The sequence below is a fragment of the Plectropomus leopardus genome, chromosome 9, assembly GCF_026936395.1.
Source record: "Plectropomus leopardus strain MGB_pleo_1.0 chromosome 9, ASM2693639v1, whole genome shotgun sequence".
Classification (NCBI taxonomy): Eukaryota; Metazoa; Chordata; class Actinopteri; order Perciformes; family Serranidae; genus Plectropomus; species Plectropomus leopardus.
Genome location: NC_142184.1, coordinates 22,075,397 through 22,093,835, shown reverse-complemented (window position 1 = coordinate 22,093,835; position 18,439 = coordinate 22,075,397). Strand labels below are relative to the sequence as shown.

General features: G+C 37.6%; 1 protein-coding gene across 2 annotated transcripts; it reads left to right on the top strand.

Annotated features, from left to right (window-relative positions):
• Positions 1 to 1,278: 1,278 nt before the first annotated feature.
• Positions 1,279 to 12,237, top strand: spsb1 (splA/ryanodine receptor domain and SOCS box containing 1). 2 transcript variants are annotated; one of them, XM_042492197.2, is made up of 3 exons: positions 1,279 to 1,461; positions 6,329 to 7,220; positions 10,673 to 12,237. In XM_042492197.2, exons 2-3 carry the CDS (start codon positions 6,527 to 6,529, stop codon positions 10,798 to 10,800), a joined length of 822 nt encoding a protein of 273 aa, XP_042348131.1. In that variant the 5' UTR covers positions 1,279 to 1,461; positions 6,329 to 6,526; the 3' UTR covers positions 10,801 to 12,237. The 2 variants fall into 2 exon arrangements, with proteins under 2 accessions (XP_042348131.1, XP_042348130.1); XM_042492196.2 differs by having other exon boundaries at positions 6,325 to 7,220.
• The last annotated feature ends 6,202 nt before the right edge of the window (positions 12,238 to 18,439 follow it).

Here is an 18,439-nt window from a genome sequence, read left to right as displayed (position 1 = left end):
ACCTGGAAGTGATTGTTGTTATTAATACAACATCCCAGATGATTTGTTGTACAGGCGTACATTTTCTGTTCAGAACTGATAATGCCACGATAGAATAAAGCTCATTTAGGTAAATAAAAGACAAACACTCTGTGGGTCCTCAAAATCAGGCTACCATTCATTGTCTATGGAGCAGCTCCAGACTTTACACTTGATGATGTCACAAGTTGAGACTTAGTTTGGTTTCTGCTTTGAGAGAGAGTAACCCATCTTAACAAATTTTGATCGAGATTTCGTAGGATGTTGAAATATGATGTTGGAATTCTTAAATTTGGGGGTGTTCCCCTTTAAGAATCTTTAAAAAAAACCAAAAAAAAAACCAACAAAAACACACATTTGTTGGGGAATCTAACATCAATACCATTGATAACGCCTCCTTGGTTATAAATTAATGTAAATTTTCTTGCCTCTCTGTCGAACTCTCAAAGATGTAAATAGACAGTGTTTGATTTCCTACCTGACAGCGTGTGAGCCCAGTGCTGCTCGGTTACTCATTAAAAGGGTCCTGTGCTGGTGATGCACTGCACTGAAGTTAGTTTTATATTGGGAAGAGCTTTTCACTAAACAACTGAAGTCATGGATAAACAAATGACAATCAGCATATATTTCACTGCGATGGGAAAAATGAAAAACGACATTTATTGTATGTTTTTATTGTAGCCATGTTAATACTTTGGGTATGAAGTAGCTACCACCACATATTCTAAATTTAATAACAAGTCTTACTTTTCCGATTAGTTGAAGCTGTGAACCATTTTGTTCTCTCTCTCGGTATGTTTCCTTTTTTCTCTTTACATAAACATAAACGTGCATTATTATTATTATTATTATTATTATTATCATCATCATTATTATTATTATAACAACTACGCTGCCAAAAGGGCTTTTCAGATGATAAAAAACACTTAAGAAAAATATATGTTGAAAGTTTTGAGAGAAAACATTGCAAAAGGTAATAAATGATAAAAAATATATGAGTGTAAGGCCCCTTGCATAGAAAGTATTAGTGAATGTGACTTAGGCTAAATCAATGAGAAAGATTACATTTTTCAGATTTATAGATTCCAAATCAAAGTTTACATGCCAACTGTGAAAATGAAATATGTGCATAGTTTAATAAATAAAACAACGACACACACAAAGAAACATAACATCTGCATTAACTGCAATGCCAACATGAAGCGAACTTTTCTTAGACCGTCAGTAGGGAGGTCCTAATCTAGCATAGCAGCTGGGAGCATTTTACCACGTGATGCGAGAGATGTTAGAGAGCAGCCATCATCATTTCACCTAATTCATGTCCAGCCTGAAATGGTAAAAGGTAATTAAGACGACAAGGAAACAGAAAACTACGATGGAGTAGGTGAAGCCTCTGACGCCTCTCCCGGTCTCGTCCACCCCGTTGTCCCCCAACTCAACAAGGTCTGTTTGCCGTGTGCTTTTCACCTCCTTCTCCCCCTGTTTTCTGCTCATATGGTGGCTGCCGAAGCGCTTATTTCGGTTTCTGTGTTTCTCTGCGCATCATATTTACACACTCGATATCGACAACAACACCTTTAATGGGTTGTCTCTTTAAAATCGTCCAGTTTTGAAAGAGCGACGAGTTGTTTTTGTCTTGGCTCCTCATTGACATTAGCTATGTTGTGTTGCTGTTTATGCTAACACGGTTTCTGCTGCTTGTTGTATAACAAACGTTTCGAACGCGCTCGAGCTTCAGGTTTAACAGAAACAACGTTCCAAATCAACCTTTGGTAACGTTCGATTCACGCGCTGCTCCTGTCGGTGGTCGCGCGTGGACGTACCACGAGCCTGAAGCACACGGCTACCTGGCCCACGAGAGCTTATTTGAAGATTAGGCTACTTTTACATTAGCTAGCATGACAAGCTATTATATGGGGTAACTTGTCTAGAGGGCCTATACACTCAGTTAGCCGTTTTTTGCGATACATTTATCTTTTAATAATGAAAACAACACGCTATATATATTTACTTTATTATGGTCACTTTAAGTGTATTTTTAAAAGAGGTGTTGGTTTGATGTTATAGTATTTTTGAAGTTAATGCTACTGTTGACATGTATTGCTTGCATTATACTCAAAGGTGTCTTGATATAGTATTTTCTGTCCTAAGAACTGATATCAGCGAGGATAGAGCAAATATTAGAAAACAAGTCTCACTTTAGGCTAATGTGTTACTGTAAAATCGCCATAGATTACACCCTCCAAAATTACCTGTAGGAATAAACAGAAAACTTGCAACACAAAATGTGTTGGCCCCTTTCAAGCCTCAAATATGGTTTTAATTTTATGATAGGACACAGAAATGACTGTGTTTGGCAACAGTTTTCTGTGTAACACTTGAAAGCTTTGCACCCATACAATGGATGACTTTATCTTTGGTAAATCTTGAGCTTTATGTACTCAACAGGTCAACAAACAAGCTTGAGCTTAAGTTCAGGTGGGCTCGGTCTAAATTAGGCCTTACAATAGAGACAAGTGTTTCCTTGGCTCAGCAAATCCAGCGAGCCCTTCCTCTTGCATTTTAATAAGCTCCAAACCATCCCAGGGGCCCAGGAACCCCAACCATGCTGGGCCAGGATCCCAGCCCAAATATATCCCTCTACAAGCCACCTTTTAAGCTACTAATGGGCATGTTTGTTTTGAAGTCCAAGGTAAATGTGGGAAGACCTCTTATTGTTCTGTTAGTTTTGATTTACTGTTGTGTTGGAAGGTGGGCCCTTTGCCACGGGGAGAGGAGTGGTAAACTCCTGCCTCAAAGAGTGTGCAAATTAACATGTTTCACTCTGCCCTGAATGTTGGACAGGCATTGAAAAAGAGATTGTTTACATTCAGATGCTGGCCACCCGCTGCTTGCTTTTTCTTCCCTCCTGTTTTCCAATCACTGAGGAGACATGACCCATTTAAATGGTTGTTTACTTGTATTAGAAGAAGAGCCAAAGCACTTCTCAATGAACTCTTGTCTACAATTCAATTAGAGTGGCCTTCCCAGCAGCACCGTTTTCCACATTACACAATGCTCTCTTCAGCCTAGCTGCAACACAGGCAGTAGCACCAAGACCAAAGAGCAGCAGTAGTCACACCTGCGGCCACAAAAAGTCACATTATATGTCTCTGGGATATTGATACTTTATTCTGAGGGTGGGGTTTCTGACTAAGCTCAGTTTTTACGATAAAAGAATGCCCTGCTTGTTGAACTGAGTCAGTCCAATTGGCATTCATTTCAACTCTCAAATGAAATGTAAAAATTAGCTGTCGTTCAACAGCTAGATTTAGGCTCTACAAAAAGTGCCTGTCACAGCTGCAGTCTATTGTAATTGAGACAGTGAAGTCAAGCGCGGCAGGTTATTTCTTTAGGCTTTTATTGTCAAGTTTCTGCGTTCCTGAAACTGCTCCGGCTTCAAAAGAGCTGAGTCCCTCAGTGTTTCCCTCAAACACGTCAGAACTTTTTTATTTCTTTAAGCCAGACGTTTTATTACTGCTCTTCCTGTTGCCTTCTGACTAGACAACCATATAATGAGAAATGGCTGGAGTTTTTCCCCTCTTTTTTTCTGTTGTGGCTGTTTGATAACTGGTCCAAATTGGCAACCTCGTGTTATCACGATTTCTAGAATTGACTCTGCTTGATCAAAAAATGCCTGAAACTGAGGACAGCTAATCAAATCAGGTTTGAATGTTTGTTTGTTTTTCATGTTATTTGTCATCCCTCATTCAAAATGAGTCACCAAGCAATATAATAACATGGGTGTGTAATGGTTACATATGTAACGGTAACATAAACTGGGAGGAGCCGATGATCAGAATATTGGCTCAAGGTATGATGTTACTCTTCTTTCAGTTGGTTGTGTTATAATTAATGGATCCTTGTTTTGTACAGCTCTTTGATCTGTGGATGAGGTACATTTAAATTCATATGAAAATGTAATCTTGACATGTTTCATGGTCTTATGTGGGTCTGCAGTTGTCCCTAAATAGGAAAACTTGCTCATAACTATTTTTAGTTGATTATCCAACATGTCTTATGTCTACAAGTGCACATCTGTGGAATTCTAATGATGAAAATTGAATTTTCCCCCACAGTAATTACAGCTCAGCAATCGAATCAGATGTTTTCTTTTATTGTTACAATTATAGTTGGATAACTCAAAAACAGAATTAAAGTACAGTGAAGCAAACATAATGCTTTAAAGCGCAATTTCAAATATTTATGCCAAAATTGGACCACTGTTGGATAATGTATTTTTGTTTTAACTGTGGGTAAACAAAAAAATCAAATAAGCACAGTCCTCTTCAGTTGATACATTTACGTATTTTTTAGCAGGAACCTTACTAATTTTTCATGCTGATATTGTTAAGCATATGAATGAGTGCTGTATGAATACAATGCTTATCGAGGTATACGTAATTTGATGTCGCAATATTTTAAAGAAAAATAGATTTGGGAAAAGGTCCAATAATCAGACAGACTGTTTTTTGGTTTTATCCAGAAAATTCAATTCCAGACTTACTATGATTTACTATTATTTTCAAGTTCTGCGTGTATGCAAAAATGCCTCATTGATTGGTAACATAAACAGTGTGGTATGATGGTTAACACATTCATATTGTCTTATAGTATATATTGTCATACAAGCACAGTTACCCGTGTGTTAAGAAAGCCTGTGGGTAAACAGCAGCTAACATGAATCATTTTACATGTTGAACTGTTGCCTTTCAATGGGACACTGTATATAGGCCACACCATTGTCTGTAAATAGCCCAATCCATTATACATAATCTTTTCAATCAATGGCAAATACGTTTTTGACTGAGTGGCAGAAACTGGATGGTCTTGTTTGTCTTGGTCGGCTTGATGTTATAGTTGAACTAGTAGGGAGTGAAAACGAGGCCATACAGTGTGACTGATTCAGACTTTATATTCACTTCAGATGGTTTTTTTAAAAAGTATCTCACACCAGTCGTGCGTCTCTGACCCAGTCAGCAGATACGTGTTTTCTTGCTGATGTGTAATGATAATGTTATCCGTGTAATTCTGTATTCAATCAGTACATCTCAGATTTTTGAGGCCATGGGACACTGCCGCCTTTATGTTTTATACACTAAACATCACATGAGTACAAAGACACTTTTGAGGATGCTTAACAGCCCTGCAGCTAATATTAGTTGTTGTCTGCTGATAATCAAATGAGGCTAGTTAAACCATTGAGGAAATTTACCATTAGATGTAAACATGCACTGTAACATTTCCAATAAATGCAGTATGATGTAATTACGGCAGATGTACCATTTTGTGGCCATTATAGAGCATTTTTAAAGACAGACTCAGAATGCACCTTGTGTTCAGGTTGCTGTTTTTGTAGGATTTGATGCTAAGGTTTTCTGGTCTGAACCAAGGAAACTAAAAAAAAAAGGAAAGGTCATGAGCAAGTGCCAGCATTTGAGGAATCAAACACGGCAAAGTACACCATAACCCATCATATATATTTTTTATTTATTATTATTCGTGTAAACAAATGCACATATTTAGATAAAAATGCCAGGAAACATCACGTACTGTGTGCTTTTTAATCCAGTGGAAGGGTTTTTCTGTCAAAGCTGCAACAAGAGGTGCCTATTAGCTCACTTGGTAGAGCGAGCGCCCCATATACAGAGGCCTCAGCAGCCGCCTGTTCGACTCCAGCCTGCCAGCCTGCCAGTCTGTGGGCCTTTGCTGCATGTTGTTCCTGCTCTCACACTTAGTCTGTCCTATGTAATAAAGGCAAAAATGCCAAAAAGTAATCTTAAAAGAAGTTGCAAATACAAGAATATGATGGGTTATAATGTCATTTTCAGCGCTTGCCCCATTTCATTCCATTACAGATATGCACAAAAATTAAGCTTTATTTTTGAAATATCAATACAACGCAATTGCAGGATGACAGCGTTTCCACTGAATGATGTTATGCGACTTCTCTCGGGATGTTACGTGACTTCATTGCGAAATATGTTTTTTTTTTTTCAAATCATCTCAAACATTACATCTCGAAAGTACAAACTTTTTTGCGATAAGTGGGTTTCAAGAGTTTTTTCGAAATTGATGCGTTTCCATTAGGTGTATTTTATAGTCACAATTTCAATTTGCGCAAATCATTTTTAATGGAAACCCACTGACTGACTCATGGCTGCTCCTTCTTTTTAGTTTCCTTGGATCCAAACAGAAAGAATGCTGATTAGATTAGTTAATGCTGAACTGGTTTCTTATCTGCTTTATCTCCTTTAATCTGTCCAGGTAGGCTCCAAAAAACATCTGGTGCGACCTTCGCTGTCTGCAGTGATAAGGGGGAGCAACAAACCTCCTTCTTGGGGTTGCAGGAGCACAGTGGAGGAGAGGGTCTGAGGCTGTTTACTCCCCCCATTAGTCTCTGTGGAGGGGGGAGGAGGAGGAGGAGGAGGAGGAGGAGGAAGAGGGAGCTGCTATAACCACCCAGAGCATGGGGCAGAAAGTCCCAGGTGGCATTAAAACCATTGATATGCGGGATCCGGCGTTCAGCCCCCTGAAGCTGGAGCTACAGGCCCTGAGTCACACCAAGCCGTCTCGACTGGATCTGCTGCTGGACATGCCACCCGCCAGTGTGGACGTCCAGGTCCAGCACTCGTGGAACAACGACGACCGCTCCCTCAACATCTTCGTCAAGGACGACAACAAGTTGGTGTTTCACAGGCACCCCGTGGCGCAGAGCACGGACGCCATCCGGGGCCGTGTTGGCTACACGAGGGGACTGCATGTGTGGGAAATCAGCTGGGCTATGCGTCAGAGGGGCACGCACGCTGTGGTCGGAGTGGCTACAAGTGACGCCCCGCTACACTCGGTGGGCTACACAGCTTTGGTGGGAAGCAATGCAGAGTCCTGGGGCTGGGACCTGTGCAGGAGTAAACTCTTCCACGACGGCAAGAATCACCCAGGAATAACCTACCCGGCCTTCCTCGAGCCAGACGACACCTTCATAATACCAGACTCGCTCTTAGTAGTCTTGGACATGGATGAGGGGACTCTTGGTTACATAGTGGACGGACATTATCTAGGGGTAGCATTCAGAGGACTAAAGGGCAGGAAGCTGTACCCAGTGGTGAGCGCCGTGTGGGGACACTGTGAAATAAGAATCCGGTACATAAACGGACTTGATCGTAAGTACAAACTTTAATAATACTCTGTTTTTCTTTTCTCTCAGGAGCGACAGTGTTTTGCCATGTATGATGTCTTGTGTTCGGCTCTTACATAAGCAGTGGCAGTATTTATTAATGCAATAAACAAAGGTGAGACAGTTAAGGGTTTGTCACACTGTCCAAGCGGGACGTATTACTGCAGAGGTTACTGTAGAGCAGACTTACATCAGCGTTGCTGGCTCCCCACCTATTATGTAAAGCCGTTACACAGCACATTCATATAAATTAATATTTAACTGAATCCATGATTCACCTTTCATTATAACGATGTCACAGTGCCCTGATCTAACTAAGGATCTTTGCTTTTTGTTTTAAACTGAGCTATGGCGCCTTCGTTATAGATGTTAGTGTTTATGGCCTTAAAAACATCCAGTGGTCCTTAAAGGGATACTACTGCTGATTTTCAACCAGCTTTGTATTATAGCAGTGTAGGTAGTATGTGTCAGTCAACTCTGGTCATCTTCCCTCCATCTAACCAGTGCCCAGATCCTCCCCTCTCCATATAAGTAAGTAAATAAAATGTATTCACACAGCGCTTTTCACAGACATGGGTTACAAAGTGCTTCACAAGTGCAATATGCAACACGCATCAAGCAAGCACAGAGAAATAGGTGACAACCCGAGCTACGCATTTAAAAATACAAAACTGTTTTGCACAGTTCATAAAAATATAATACACAACAAGAACACACTAAAAACACAACAGAATACGGAGCTAGTGCACAAGTTAGCTATTTTACTCAACGGGTATGTTTTAAGCTGACTTTTAAAAGAAACCACAGTCAGCAGACTGTAACGGTGCAGGGAGAGCATTCCAAAATTTAGGTGCAACAGCCTAAAAAACCTCGATGACCACATGTTTAAGGAGAGGGACAGACAACAAATTTTGCATATTTGATTGAAGAGAGGCGAGCTGTAGAATATGCTGTGAAGAAATTCAGCCACATAAGGGGGGGGGGGTGACTGTGTAGTGCTCTGTAAGTGAGAATGAGAACTCTGAACTGGATTCAATACTCAACAGCTCGCCAGTGGAGGGATTTTTGTATAGGAAGTATACATGGTGTACTACTTATGCTTTTTGTGGCCACCACCCATGCTGCCACTGCAGATCAAGAGACCTTCCTGATCCTCTCTCTCTCTCAAACTTGGACCAAACTCAGATCAGATGGTAAAAGCAGGCTGTACTGACAAAATGTAAACCAAGATTAAATTACTGCACTGCCAATTTCTCCCCTAAATGTTTTCAGAAACAAATTTCAGTGCTGTGATTGGCTGTAACAGCAAATGTTTGTGAAAAGGAAGTGGGTGCCTGTTTTCTGTATTGTGTAAACGTTTAAAAAAAAACTAATATTAGACAGCAAAACTGATCAAATGTAAACCAACTGCACCGCATATTTCTCGCCCCTATTGTTTTTAGAAATATGTTTCAATTTACCGTTTAACTGTAATACGACATTGTGTGTTACCAGCCAGCTGCCATTGTGTGAAATGCATGAGCTCCTATAACATCAACCACCATTGGGAGTGTTTATTGGTACGTTGTGGCGCAGTGCATTGTGGTAGTTGTAGGTTTTCTGCCTCTTAAGCAAAAGCAAATGCCACATTTCCCTTTCTCTGTTTTCTCTGGTCACATAGCACCAGTGTAAAAAGTATTTACCTCTCTCTGCTGCATAGACGGCCTAGTTTTATAACGGGCCATCTTTGCAGCAGTGAAAAACCTCTTAAATATTTATGCACAAAAAACAAGCTGCTTGTTTTTCCCCCAGACAAATATAAATTGATTTTTAATTGGATTAATCCCATCTATTTCATGGTGAAAGGGTCATGAGTTTTAAATGAGGAAACATAGGTGCTCATCACAACATGCTGCACTACCCACACGTCCCAAGTGCTGTGTGCTCATTAGATTTTTATGTTCAGCTCAGATCCCTTGACCTAGTTTGGGCCTGTGGAAAAGAAGCAGTACAGATGCAGTGATATGCACAACAGCCAGCTTCAACTGTACGACATTCCTCTTGCTGTTGGATGTAGAGCGGGGAAATCCCTGATCTTATATGTTGATGTTATAAACCGTTTGTGTTGCAAAATGTAGTTAATCTGTGGCTGTTTGGGTCCAAAAAGCAGTGTTGGCATTGCAGCTAAAGAATACAGATTTCTTTTTTCTGGCTCAGTTTTTAGATCTAAAGCCAAAAAATAATGGGAAAATACCTCACAGGGCTGGATAGTGAACATCAATACTCTTTAAAGGCACAACAAAATCTCTCTATAGCACAAAACGTCAAATACTAAAATATGCTGCTGAACATCTTGTTTGTTTATTCTCTGATCATATATTTCCTTATTTAAACACATTTGATTAATTTTAGACAGTATTTGCAATTAATATATGGCTGCTTAAAAATAAGCAACTGTATTTAAGATTTTTGGTTAATTTATGAAATTAAAAGGGATTTGTCAGGTTTCCAAAAAGTATTGTTTTGGTGAAAATAGTGAAACTTAGATATTGTATTGGAAATGCATTTTTGCATGCATGCAAATTTTTTAGGCGTCTAACTAGGTGTCTATCATCATTAGAGCTGCAGCAATTAATCAATGAGTTATAGACTATTAAGTTAATTACCAATTAATTTGATGATCGATTAATTAGTTTGAGTATTTTTTAAAGAAATAAAAATCTATAAAATTCTTTTTTTTTCTGCTTTCTTTAATCGTCTTTGACAGTTAACTGAATGTCTTGGGTTATGGACAAATCAATACATTTTAGGATGTCATCTTGGGCTTTGGGAAACAATTCAACAATCAACATTAATCATTCTGACATTTTATGGACCAAACAACTAATCAATTAATTGAGAAAATTACTGACATTATTGATTATGATTAATAGATAATGGAAATAATTATTATTTGCAGCCCTGATAAGAAGTATATATATATATATATATATATATATATATATCACATCAGTGTGAATTCTCTCCTTGAACATCCTTCCTTTCGTGGAGGCTGCATGCACTGAGGCCGTTTAAAATGACAATTTTCGCAATTATTTGCTAAATTTTAAAGCACAAAACAGATGAAATGTTGCGCATCAAATCGACTGGTGGCGACAACAAAATTTCATGCAAATCCTTTCAGAAGATTTTGGTTAATTTTTATCACATACAACAGCGACTTTATGGCCCACAGAAGCTCGTATTGAGCTCTCCGTGGCAATAGAGAGGATAAAGGTTGTAATGCTGTTACATCCTCTTTTGTAACAGGTCACTCATACGCTGTGTTCGCTTTATGTGTCTGACACATCATACGCTGTGCCTCTCAGATCAGACACACTCCTGAAATGAGATTCAGTCACTGCTAACACATGAAACATGCTCCTCCTCACACCTCCTCCCTCCTTGTCTCCCCCACAGCTGAACCCCTCTCTCTGATGGACCTGTGTAGGCGTTCTGTGAGGGTGGCATTAGGACGAGACCGTCTGAGCGAAATCCATAGACTGCCCCTGCCAGCCTCTCTCAAGAACTACCTGCTCTACCAATGACGGCGCTGATGGTTGCAACATACTCGGCACACCCCTGTCTCTCTCTCTCGTGTTTCTCTGGGATCCTTCTTGGGTTTAACCCGTTTGACAACATTGCTCCAGGACTGACTCAGCCTTCAACAAGTATGCTTCTGTGTCAGCAGCTGGGCACCCTTATGAGTTTCTTATCATGTTTTTATGACTCTTTGCAATTGTATTCTCTAACTTTATAAAATCAGGAATCACTGAACACTATGCACATGCTGATCCAGACGATGCCCTGACAGTCACCATGTTGGTGTACCTCCTCCAGTTTGTAGGTGAATGTGGCATATGTGGTCAGTATCTCTGCTGTGTGACCTCAAGACTGTATGATAATGAATTTCTATACTGTAGCCTTTTTTTAAAAATGTTATTGGTTGTGCTAAAACAAAATAGTGTGGTGGAAATGACACTTTGAAAGTTGGTGCAGAAGTGCACTGCCAGTGCCTGACCACAAGGTGGCAGAAGACACACATCAACCTCTCAAATTACAAACATGAAATCCTAGTTGTTTTTAGAAATTGTGGTTTTTAAATGGACACTAAATAACACTTCAGTTCACACCACACAGAAAGATGCTGACCACTCCACCGTTAGTCTGTAGTGCAGTGTGGATAAATGCACTGTGAGGCAGCTGAAGAGCAGCTCCGACTACCCACTGCACTATCAGGTTTCTCTGCGATATGGAAGTGTGCCCCATTGCTTACCATCAAGGCATCCGACAGGAACAACATCAGCAGAAATTTTAACGGAAGGCTAATGTCACTGTGATTATTTGTAGCATGCATCTGCAGGAAATCTTTCTCAATACAGTCACGTCTTTTTTTAAAAAAAAAAAAAATCTACTCTGTCACTCCTGCTTTTTGTAGAACAGTAGTTTTCAACCACATGCTGTAGGGGCCCAAGAGTGCTGTTTTTTTTGTTGTTTTTTTCATCAGTTGATTTCACTGGTTTGCACATATTCAGCCAGAGAATGGAAACTAACCAATGAAATATTCACATCAACCTGCTACTCTTGGGTCTCACTGGCACATAGCTGAGAACCATTGATGTAGTGTTTGTGTTTTTTGACATGTTAAGGGAAGAAAAGGGGGTTCGGGGAACAGTAGTTGAACAATGTTGTGCCTGAATCTGCAAAGTTCAGATTTAGGGGAACACAACTACAGAAAAAGACAATCCACAAAGTGCTGCACAAATGTAATAAAAGATCAGATTGCCAACACATTGTCAAATGCCATATCGTAGACCTGTTGACTAGTATTTTTAAATGTGCAGATGTGGTCTGTGTTCAGCACTCAGCTGGATGTGGACACACTGTGCCACACCTTATTCTCCTTGCTTGCAGCTTCCATTTTATTTTGTATTCCTTGTTGTAGATTTTGTTTGCAAGTATCTATTAAAGTTTATTTCAAAGTATTTTTTGTGTATTGTGTATCGTACGGGAATCTACATTGAACATTTCAACAAGCTACAGGGGATGGACAAAATATTGCAAATGATGGCTTCAAAAGATACTAAAGAGGAGAATAAAAACCTGAAACCTATTAAGGAAGTTTCTAACTTCCTTAAAAGGTAGTGTAATTACATTACGTGAACTTGATAGATTAGATTACTTAAGGCTGGTTGGTGTCTCATCTGTTCCTAATTTTGTTTAACCATCTTAAGTCAAGAACAATTAGCACTGTTATAATAATGCAATGATTGAGGTAATGTCTATATAACGTTCAATACTGCCCATGTGTTTGTTTATAAGAATGTCACCAAAATTTTATCCACCATGATGCATGAATAAACAGGGTTTTCCAACATTGTAAAACTTGGACGCAGCATCTAAATGTCTTTTCACAGTGCCTGACTGGAATGAATAAGGAAAACTATGCTGAGACACATACTTGCATTGTATTTCTGTTGTTATGCGATAATATTAAATAAGCGGCTTAAAATGGTGTTAAAAGGATAATTATGTTCTTTATCGCATTGTTTATCCAACAAACGTAGTTATTGTGACAGACCTTGCAACAATACATATGACCAATTTTGAGGTACCTTGCTGCTATCCTTAGAAACAAATATTTAATTTTCTGAAACCTGGAGCAACATCACTTTTCTTGTGATTCTTCCAGTTGCCTTTCAAATTATATAAACCTTTAAAAGTAAAGCAAATTGGTGCGATTTCATTCAAAAACATGTGAAAAAAGGCAATTGGCAACTTGGTGAGAAATGACTAACAAATTGCGAAAAACTTTGTAGATTTTAAAAATGTTAGATTTAAAAACCTATGGAAAAATGCCAAGTAAAAGAAAAAGAAAAAAGCAAGGGGGAAATTATCATAATGACACATTTAACATTATGTTACAAAATTATTTTCATTTTTAAAAAACTTTTTTAAGGTCATTTCTGTTTTTTAAAAGTCTCTCTTTTATTTTTCAGCATTTTTTTAGGTAATTTCTTGTACTTTTTCAAAATTTCTTTTGGCAAAGTTTTGGGTCATTTCTTCTTTCGTTGCTCATTGCCTTCTTCCCATGATTTTGAAAAAGCAATAAAGCCTGTTTGCTCAGGTTTCAAGGGGTTAAAGCCATTTCTAAAGAAACCAAAACTTCTTTCAGACATGCATCCTTCTTAAAACTGACTGCAATTTAAAGAAGTGGATTTAATTCATTTAGACATAGGCTTCTTGTATGTAAATGTTCCTGACCGCACAGTTTTACCAAAAACTGGGAAATACGAATAAGTAGTCCAGGACAGCTTGCACCCTGAAAATCAGTACATGGAGTTTCGTGACCTCACTCAACCTGAGCAGAGGTGTAATCAGCCAGAATGATGGAAAACACCGATGTGGATGTGCAGGGTCTTTACCCTCTGGAAATAAGGCAAGTTTTTGTTTGTATAGTGCCTTTCTACATAAGAAATAAAAGGCATTAATACAAGATATTAAACAAAGAGTAAAATAAAAATCCAGCTACTCTCAGCGGAGGCATAATAAAATAACCCCCCCACCCCGTCCATAAGGACCACTGCTGTTAGACACTTACTGATGTATTTTATGTATTTTAAGCTTTACTTTCTGTTTTTATGCTGTGCTGCCAGAGTGCCAATTTTCCATTTCATGTAATGTAATGGACATTATATTTTTTCTTATTTTATGGATAGCTATAGTTTCAGTGCATACAGAAACAGGCAGGCAGTGAATTTACACACACACACACACACACACACACACACACACACACACACACACACACACACACACACACACACACACACACACACACACACACACACACAGGCTGCACACAGTATTTACCATGCAAAAGTCTTCAGCCACTCTTGAGCAGAACAAAAACAATCACACTGTCCTTTTTTAGTCACACCACAGCACACCGAAGCCGAATCCTTTCACTGCTTGACTTTCAATTCATACATAGTACAATTCCAAATATTTTTTTTTTATATATAGCACCTTTTATACAAACATAATCCAAACAATATCAAATGAAATAAAATAAAATACAAACAACATGATATTACAAGACTAAATTTTACACCATCAAAACCATAAAATGTTAAAAACAAACATGGAAAGAAATAAGTTATAGTTAGAAGTTACAGTTATAAAAACCTTTAAAAATAAGGGAAATAACATTAGTCCAAATTAAACGCCAGATTAAAAAGAGAGGTTTTTCATTTCCTTATAATAACACAGAGAGAGCTTTGCCGTTCTGATATCCAGAGGCGGTGAGTTCCACAGTTAAGGGACATAAAAATAGAAAGCACTCTCTCTGGTACTCTTATGGGATGCATAAAAAACATCTAAAAGAAAAGCGATGAAGGACCTTAGTGATCTGGCTGGAATAAAAAAATGACAGAAAGTCTCAAAAGCATGGGGGAGCGAGGTCATATAAAGCTTTAGAAACAAATAAAAAGAATCATAAGGTAACTCCTTCCTGTCAGAGAGAGATGGAGCAACAACATAAAGCTGTCGGAAAATGTCCTCTGCTCTACAGCTGGTCCTGTGAGTACACGATGTGATTCTGAACAAAATGTAAAGTAGAGACCCTGTTCAATAACCAACACGTTTAAAACTGTTAACCTTCCAAAATGTGTAAGTGGACTGTACAGGCACACTGGAATTTGTGTGTGTGTCTCTCAAATAAGCTTGTTAGAAAAAAGGCAACGAAAGGCAGGTTTAAAGAGCAGCATATACACAGAAGCACATTATTAACCATAAGAGGTATACACTACATGTTATATAAAAATTAACAGTCAAATTATATACAATTAAAAATACACACTTTGAATTATTGCACAAACAATAGGCTGGGAAGAGACTTCATATATGACACAGTCCTGGTGAGTGAGAGGGGCTGAAAACAGGAACACAGTTTTTATGCATAAATTTAACTTATTTCTAATTATCTATCTTCTTTTGTGTATGAAGGAAGGAAAGACTTAAGAGAAATTTACCAAGCAGCAAGCTACACGGAACAAATATAATACAGTGCTTGAAAATTAAATGTCACACACTTTAAAGATTAATCAACACTTGAAGGTTATAAGATAATCAAAAAGCAGAGATATTATGGCACACTGGGTTATGCTAAATTGCAATTTAAACCTGAGCAAATTGATTTAATTTCCTTAGAAAAACCTGGGTAGAAGTTAATGAGTAAATTAATAAGACATGGCTCAAAGATCAGCAAGAAATCTACCTGGAAATAAGCCAAAAAAGTAAAAAAAAATAAATAAAAGTGCTGAAAATTGAGATATAGCCTTTATGTATCCTTTTTGTCTGTAATGTGGATTTAAAAATATAATTATGACAATTCTAATTATAAATGTAGTTTTCTGAACATTATTCTCCGGGCTTCTTTTTTTAGTTCCTTTTTCAATTTTAGTTTGAATTTTGTTCAGGTCATTTTCTTTTACTAATTTCTTGCAACTTGTGTGACATTTCTTGCTCGTTGCCCCGATGAGCGTACGACTTTAAACTCCATGTGCAATTTATTTTTGTTTTTACTTTTACTTTTAAACATTATTATTTACTATTTACTTAACATTATTACATTATTATTGCTAGACAACATTTTCACTGTTTGGTGCTCTGTTGTATTCTTTTTGCTACTGTATTTCTGGAGCAATCTGGCACAAGAATTTCCTTTGGGATTAATAAAGTTCTATCTTATCTTATCACATCTTATCTCTTAACATTTAACATCCTGTTTTAATATATGCGCACACATGTCAGGAGATTCATTGGTGCTCAGATAGATAGAAATCGACTTGTGTTCTGTCAAAAACATTGGAAAAAAAGGTAATAAGCAAAATGTAAAAAAAAAAAACCAAACAAACAAAAACAAAACAAAACAAAAAAAAAACCACCCTCAAAATTTAATTTAAAAAAAAAAGGCAAAGAAGAGGTGGCCTCTAGCTCAGTGAGTAGGAGGCCGTCCCATGTAGGCTGAGTCCTTTCTGGCTCATGGCCCTTTGCTGCGTGTCATCCCCATTCTCTCTCCCCCTTTCCTATCACTCTATGACTGCACTATAATAAAGGCAATCTTTTTTCTTTTTTTTTTAAATTTAAAACAAAGAAACAAAAACAACAAAGAAAAAAGTAAAATACCTGGAGGAGAAAAACTCTGATAATAACAGTAATTCTGTAAAATAATTTTAAATATATAGTTATGATAATTGTTATAAAACTTTATGAAACACGTCTTGCCAAGTTGCTCATTGCCTTTCCCCTCGTGTTTTTGAAAGAAATAAACCAATGCTAAGGTTTCAAAGGGTTAAACAGCTTTTGAAACTGAACACAGCAAAAAACGGATGTTGATCCAAGTTTCAAAGGCTTAAAAAGACAAATATACAGCTTTAATGTGAAGGGGTAGGCCTGCATTGATTGTAAGGAGGGGCGAGTCATGGGCACGTCAAGATTTTATTCAACGAGTCAGTTTAAAATGTTACTGAAGGTAAGGCAAACAAGCTGTATGGTTTTAAATGTAGGCTACGTGAGTCAAACACTGATTGAATTTAATATTAAAGGGGGCAGGGAGTGATGGGAGTCTCTTGGGGGGATTTGAGTCTCTTACTGATGCATCCGTCTCCAGCTACTGTGACAGGTTTACTGATACAGAAACTGAGACACTTTAATCCCTGTGATGGTTTATCTTTTTATGTGAGGCACAGGATTAGGTTTAGCTACATTTATTTGCACACACACACACACACACACACACACACACACACACACACTCGTACAAGAGATTTCTGAAAGTGCCCAGCAACCCCAATGGGATCTAAATCGCAACTTCAATTTAACAAGGCTAGCGAGTCAAAAACAATAATGATTAAAAATAAAACAAAAAGCAAAGCTGTCCTGTAGCTGCGTGTTTCATATTTGGTCACTTGGTGTCAGCATTTCCAACCTCTACATAACCATGACAGTCAAAATCACCCAGTCTCATGGTCGAACACATCAGGAATCCCAGTGTGACTATCAGAGGTGCATATTTAGATCCAGAATCCAGAGAAGTACTAATACAACAATGTATAAATACTCTGTTACAAGTCCTTAATTAAAAAAAAAATTGTACTTTAGAAGTTGTATTAGCAAAATGTACTTAAAGTATCAAAACACCAGTACTCCCTCTGCAGAAAAGCCGCCCATGTGAGGGATTTTATTATTATAAATAATATCATTTGACTGTTAATGCTGAGGCGTTGATGTGTAAGCAGCATTTAACAGTTGGAGGCAGCCAGAGGGTCATGAGATGATTAATGGAGCAGGGACGAGGAAAAAACAAAGTCCTGCTTTTAGACACATTTGTATTCATTTGTAAGACTTTGGACCTCAAGTTAGCCTTTTTAAATGAAACTATCATAAATGTTTAGAGGGACAATGTCTCCTTGATAGAACGGCCAACGTCTGAGTTGTGACAATGAACTCCAACCAGACGTTTTTTTTTTTTAAAAAATTAATTTAAGGTCTCAGGATCCCAAATGTTTGGCACCATTGTTTTAGTCTTTAACTGTATATTATATTTTATAAGCACACCCATATTTTTTATGCAAACATTTAGTTGTAAAAAAAAAACAATATACAAGTACAATAAAAATACAAGTACAATATTTCCTTATAAAATGTTATGGAGAACGAGTATGGAGTAGAATAAAATGCAAATATTGTAGTATTCAATTAAAATACAACTACCTCAAGATTGTACTTAACCCTCTGAAACCTATGCAAATTGGCTTGATTTCTTTAAAAAAAAAAAGAAGAAAAGAAAGCAATGAACACTTTAACAAGAAATATCCCAAAGAATAAACAAAAACTTGGTAAAAAAAAAGAAAATTACCTTGAAATTAATAGTAATAATAATAATAATAATAATAATAGGGTAAAAATCTCAAAAAAGTGCTAAAAATTAAAATACTTTTTTCTGTAACATAGTTTTAAATATATAATTACATTTTTCCCTCTTATTTTTTTTTTGGATAATATCTGCCGATCCCCCCAACTAATTTTCAGATGATTTCCTTATCACCTTTTACTATTTTTAGTTGTTCGGGATAATATCTTGACAAGTTGCTCATCACATTTCTGAAATAAATCAAACCAATT

Coding starts and splice junctions, on each gene's coding strand:
- spsb1 (XM_042492197.2), top strand. CDS start 6,527: ATGGGGCAGAAAGTCCCAGGTGGCATTAAAACCATTGATATGCGGGAT. Junction 7,221..10,672: donor GTACATAAACGGACTTGATC/GTAAGTACAAAC, acceptor TCTCCCCCACAG/CTGAACCCCTCTCTCTGATG.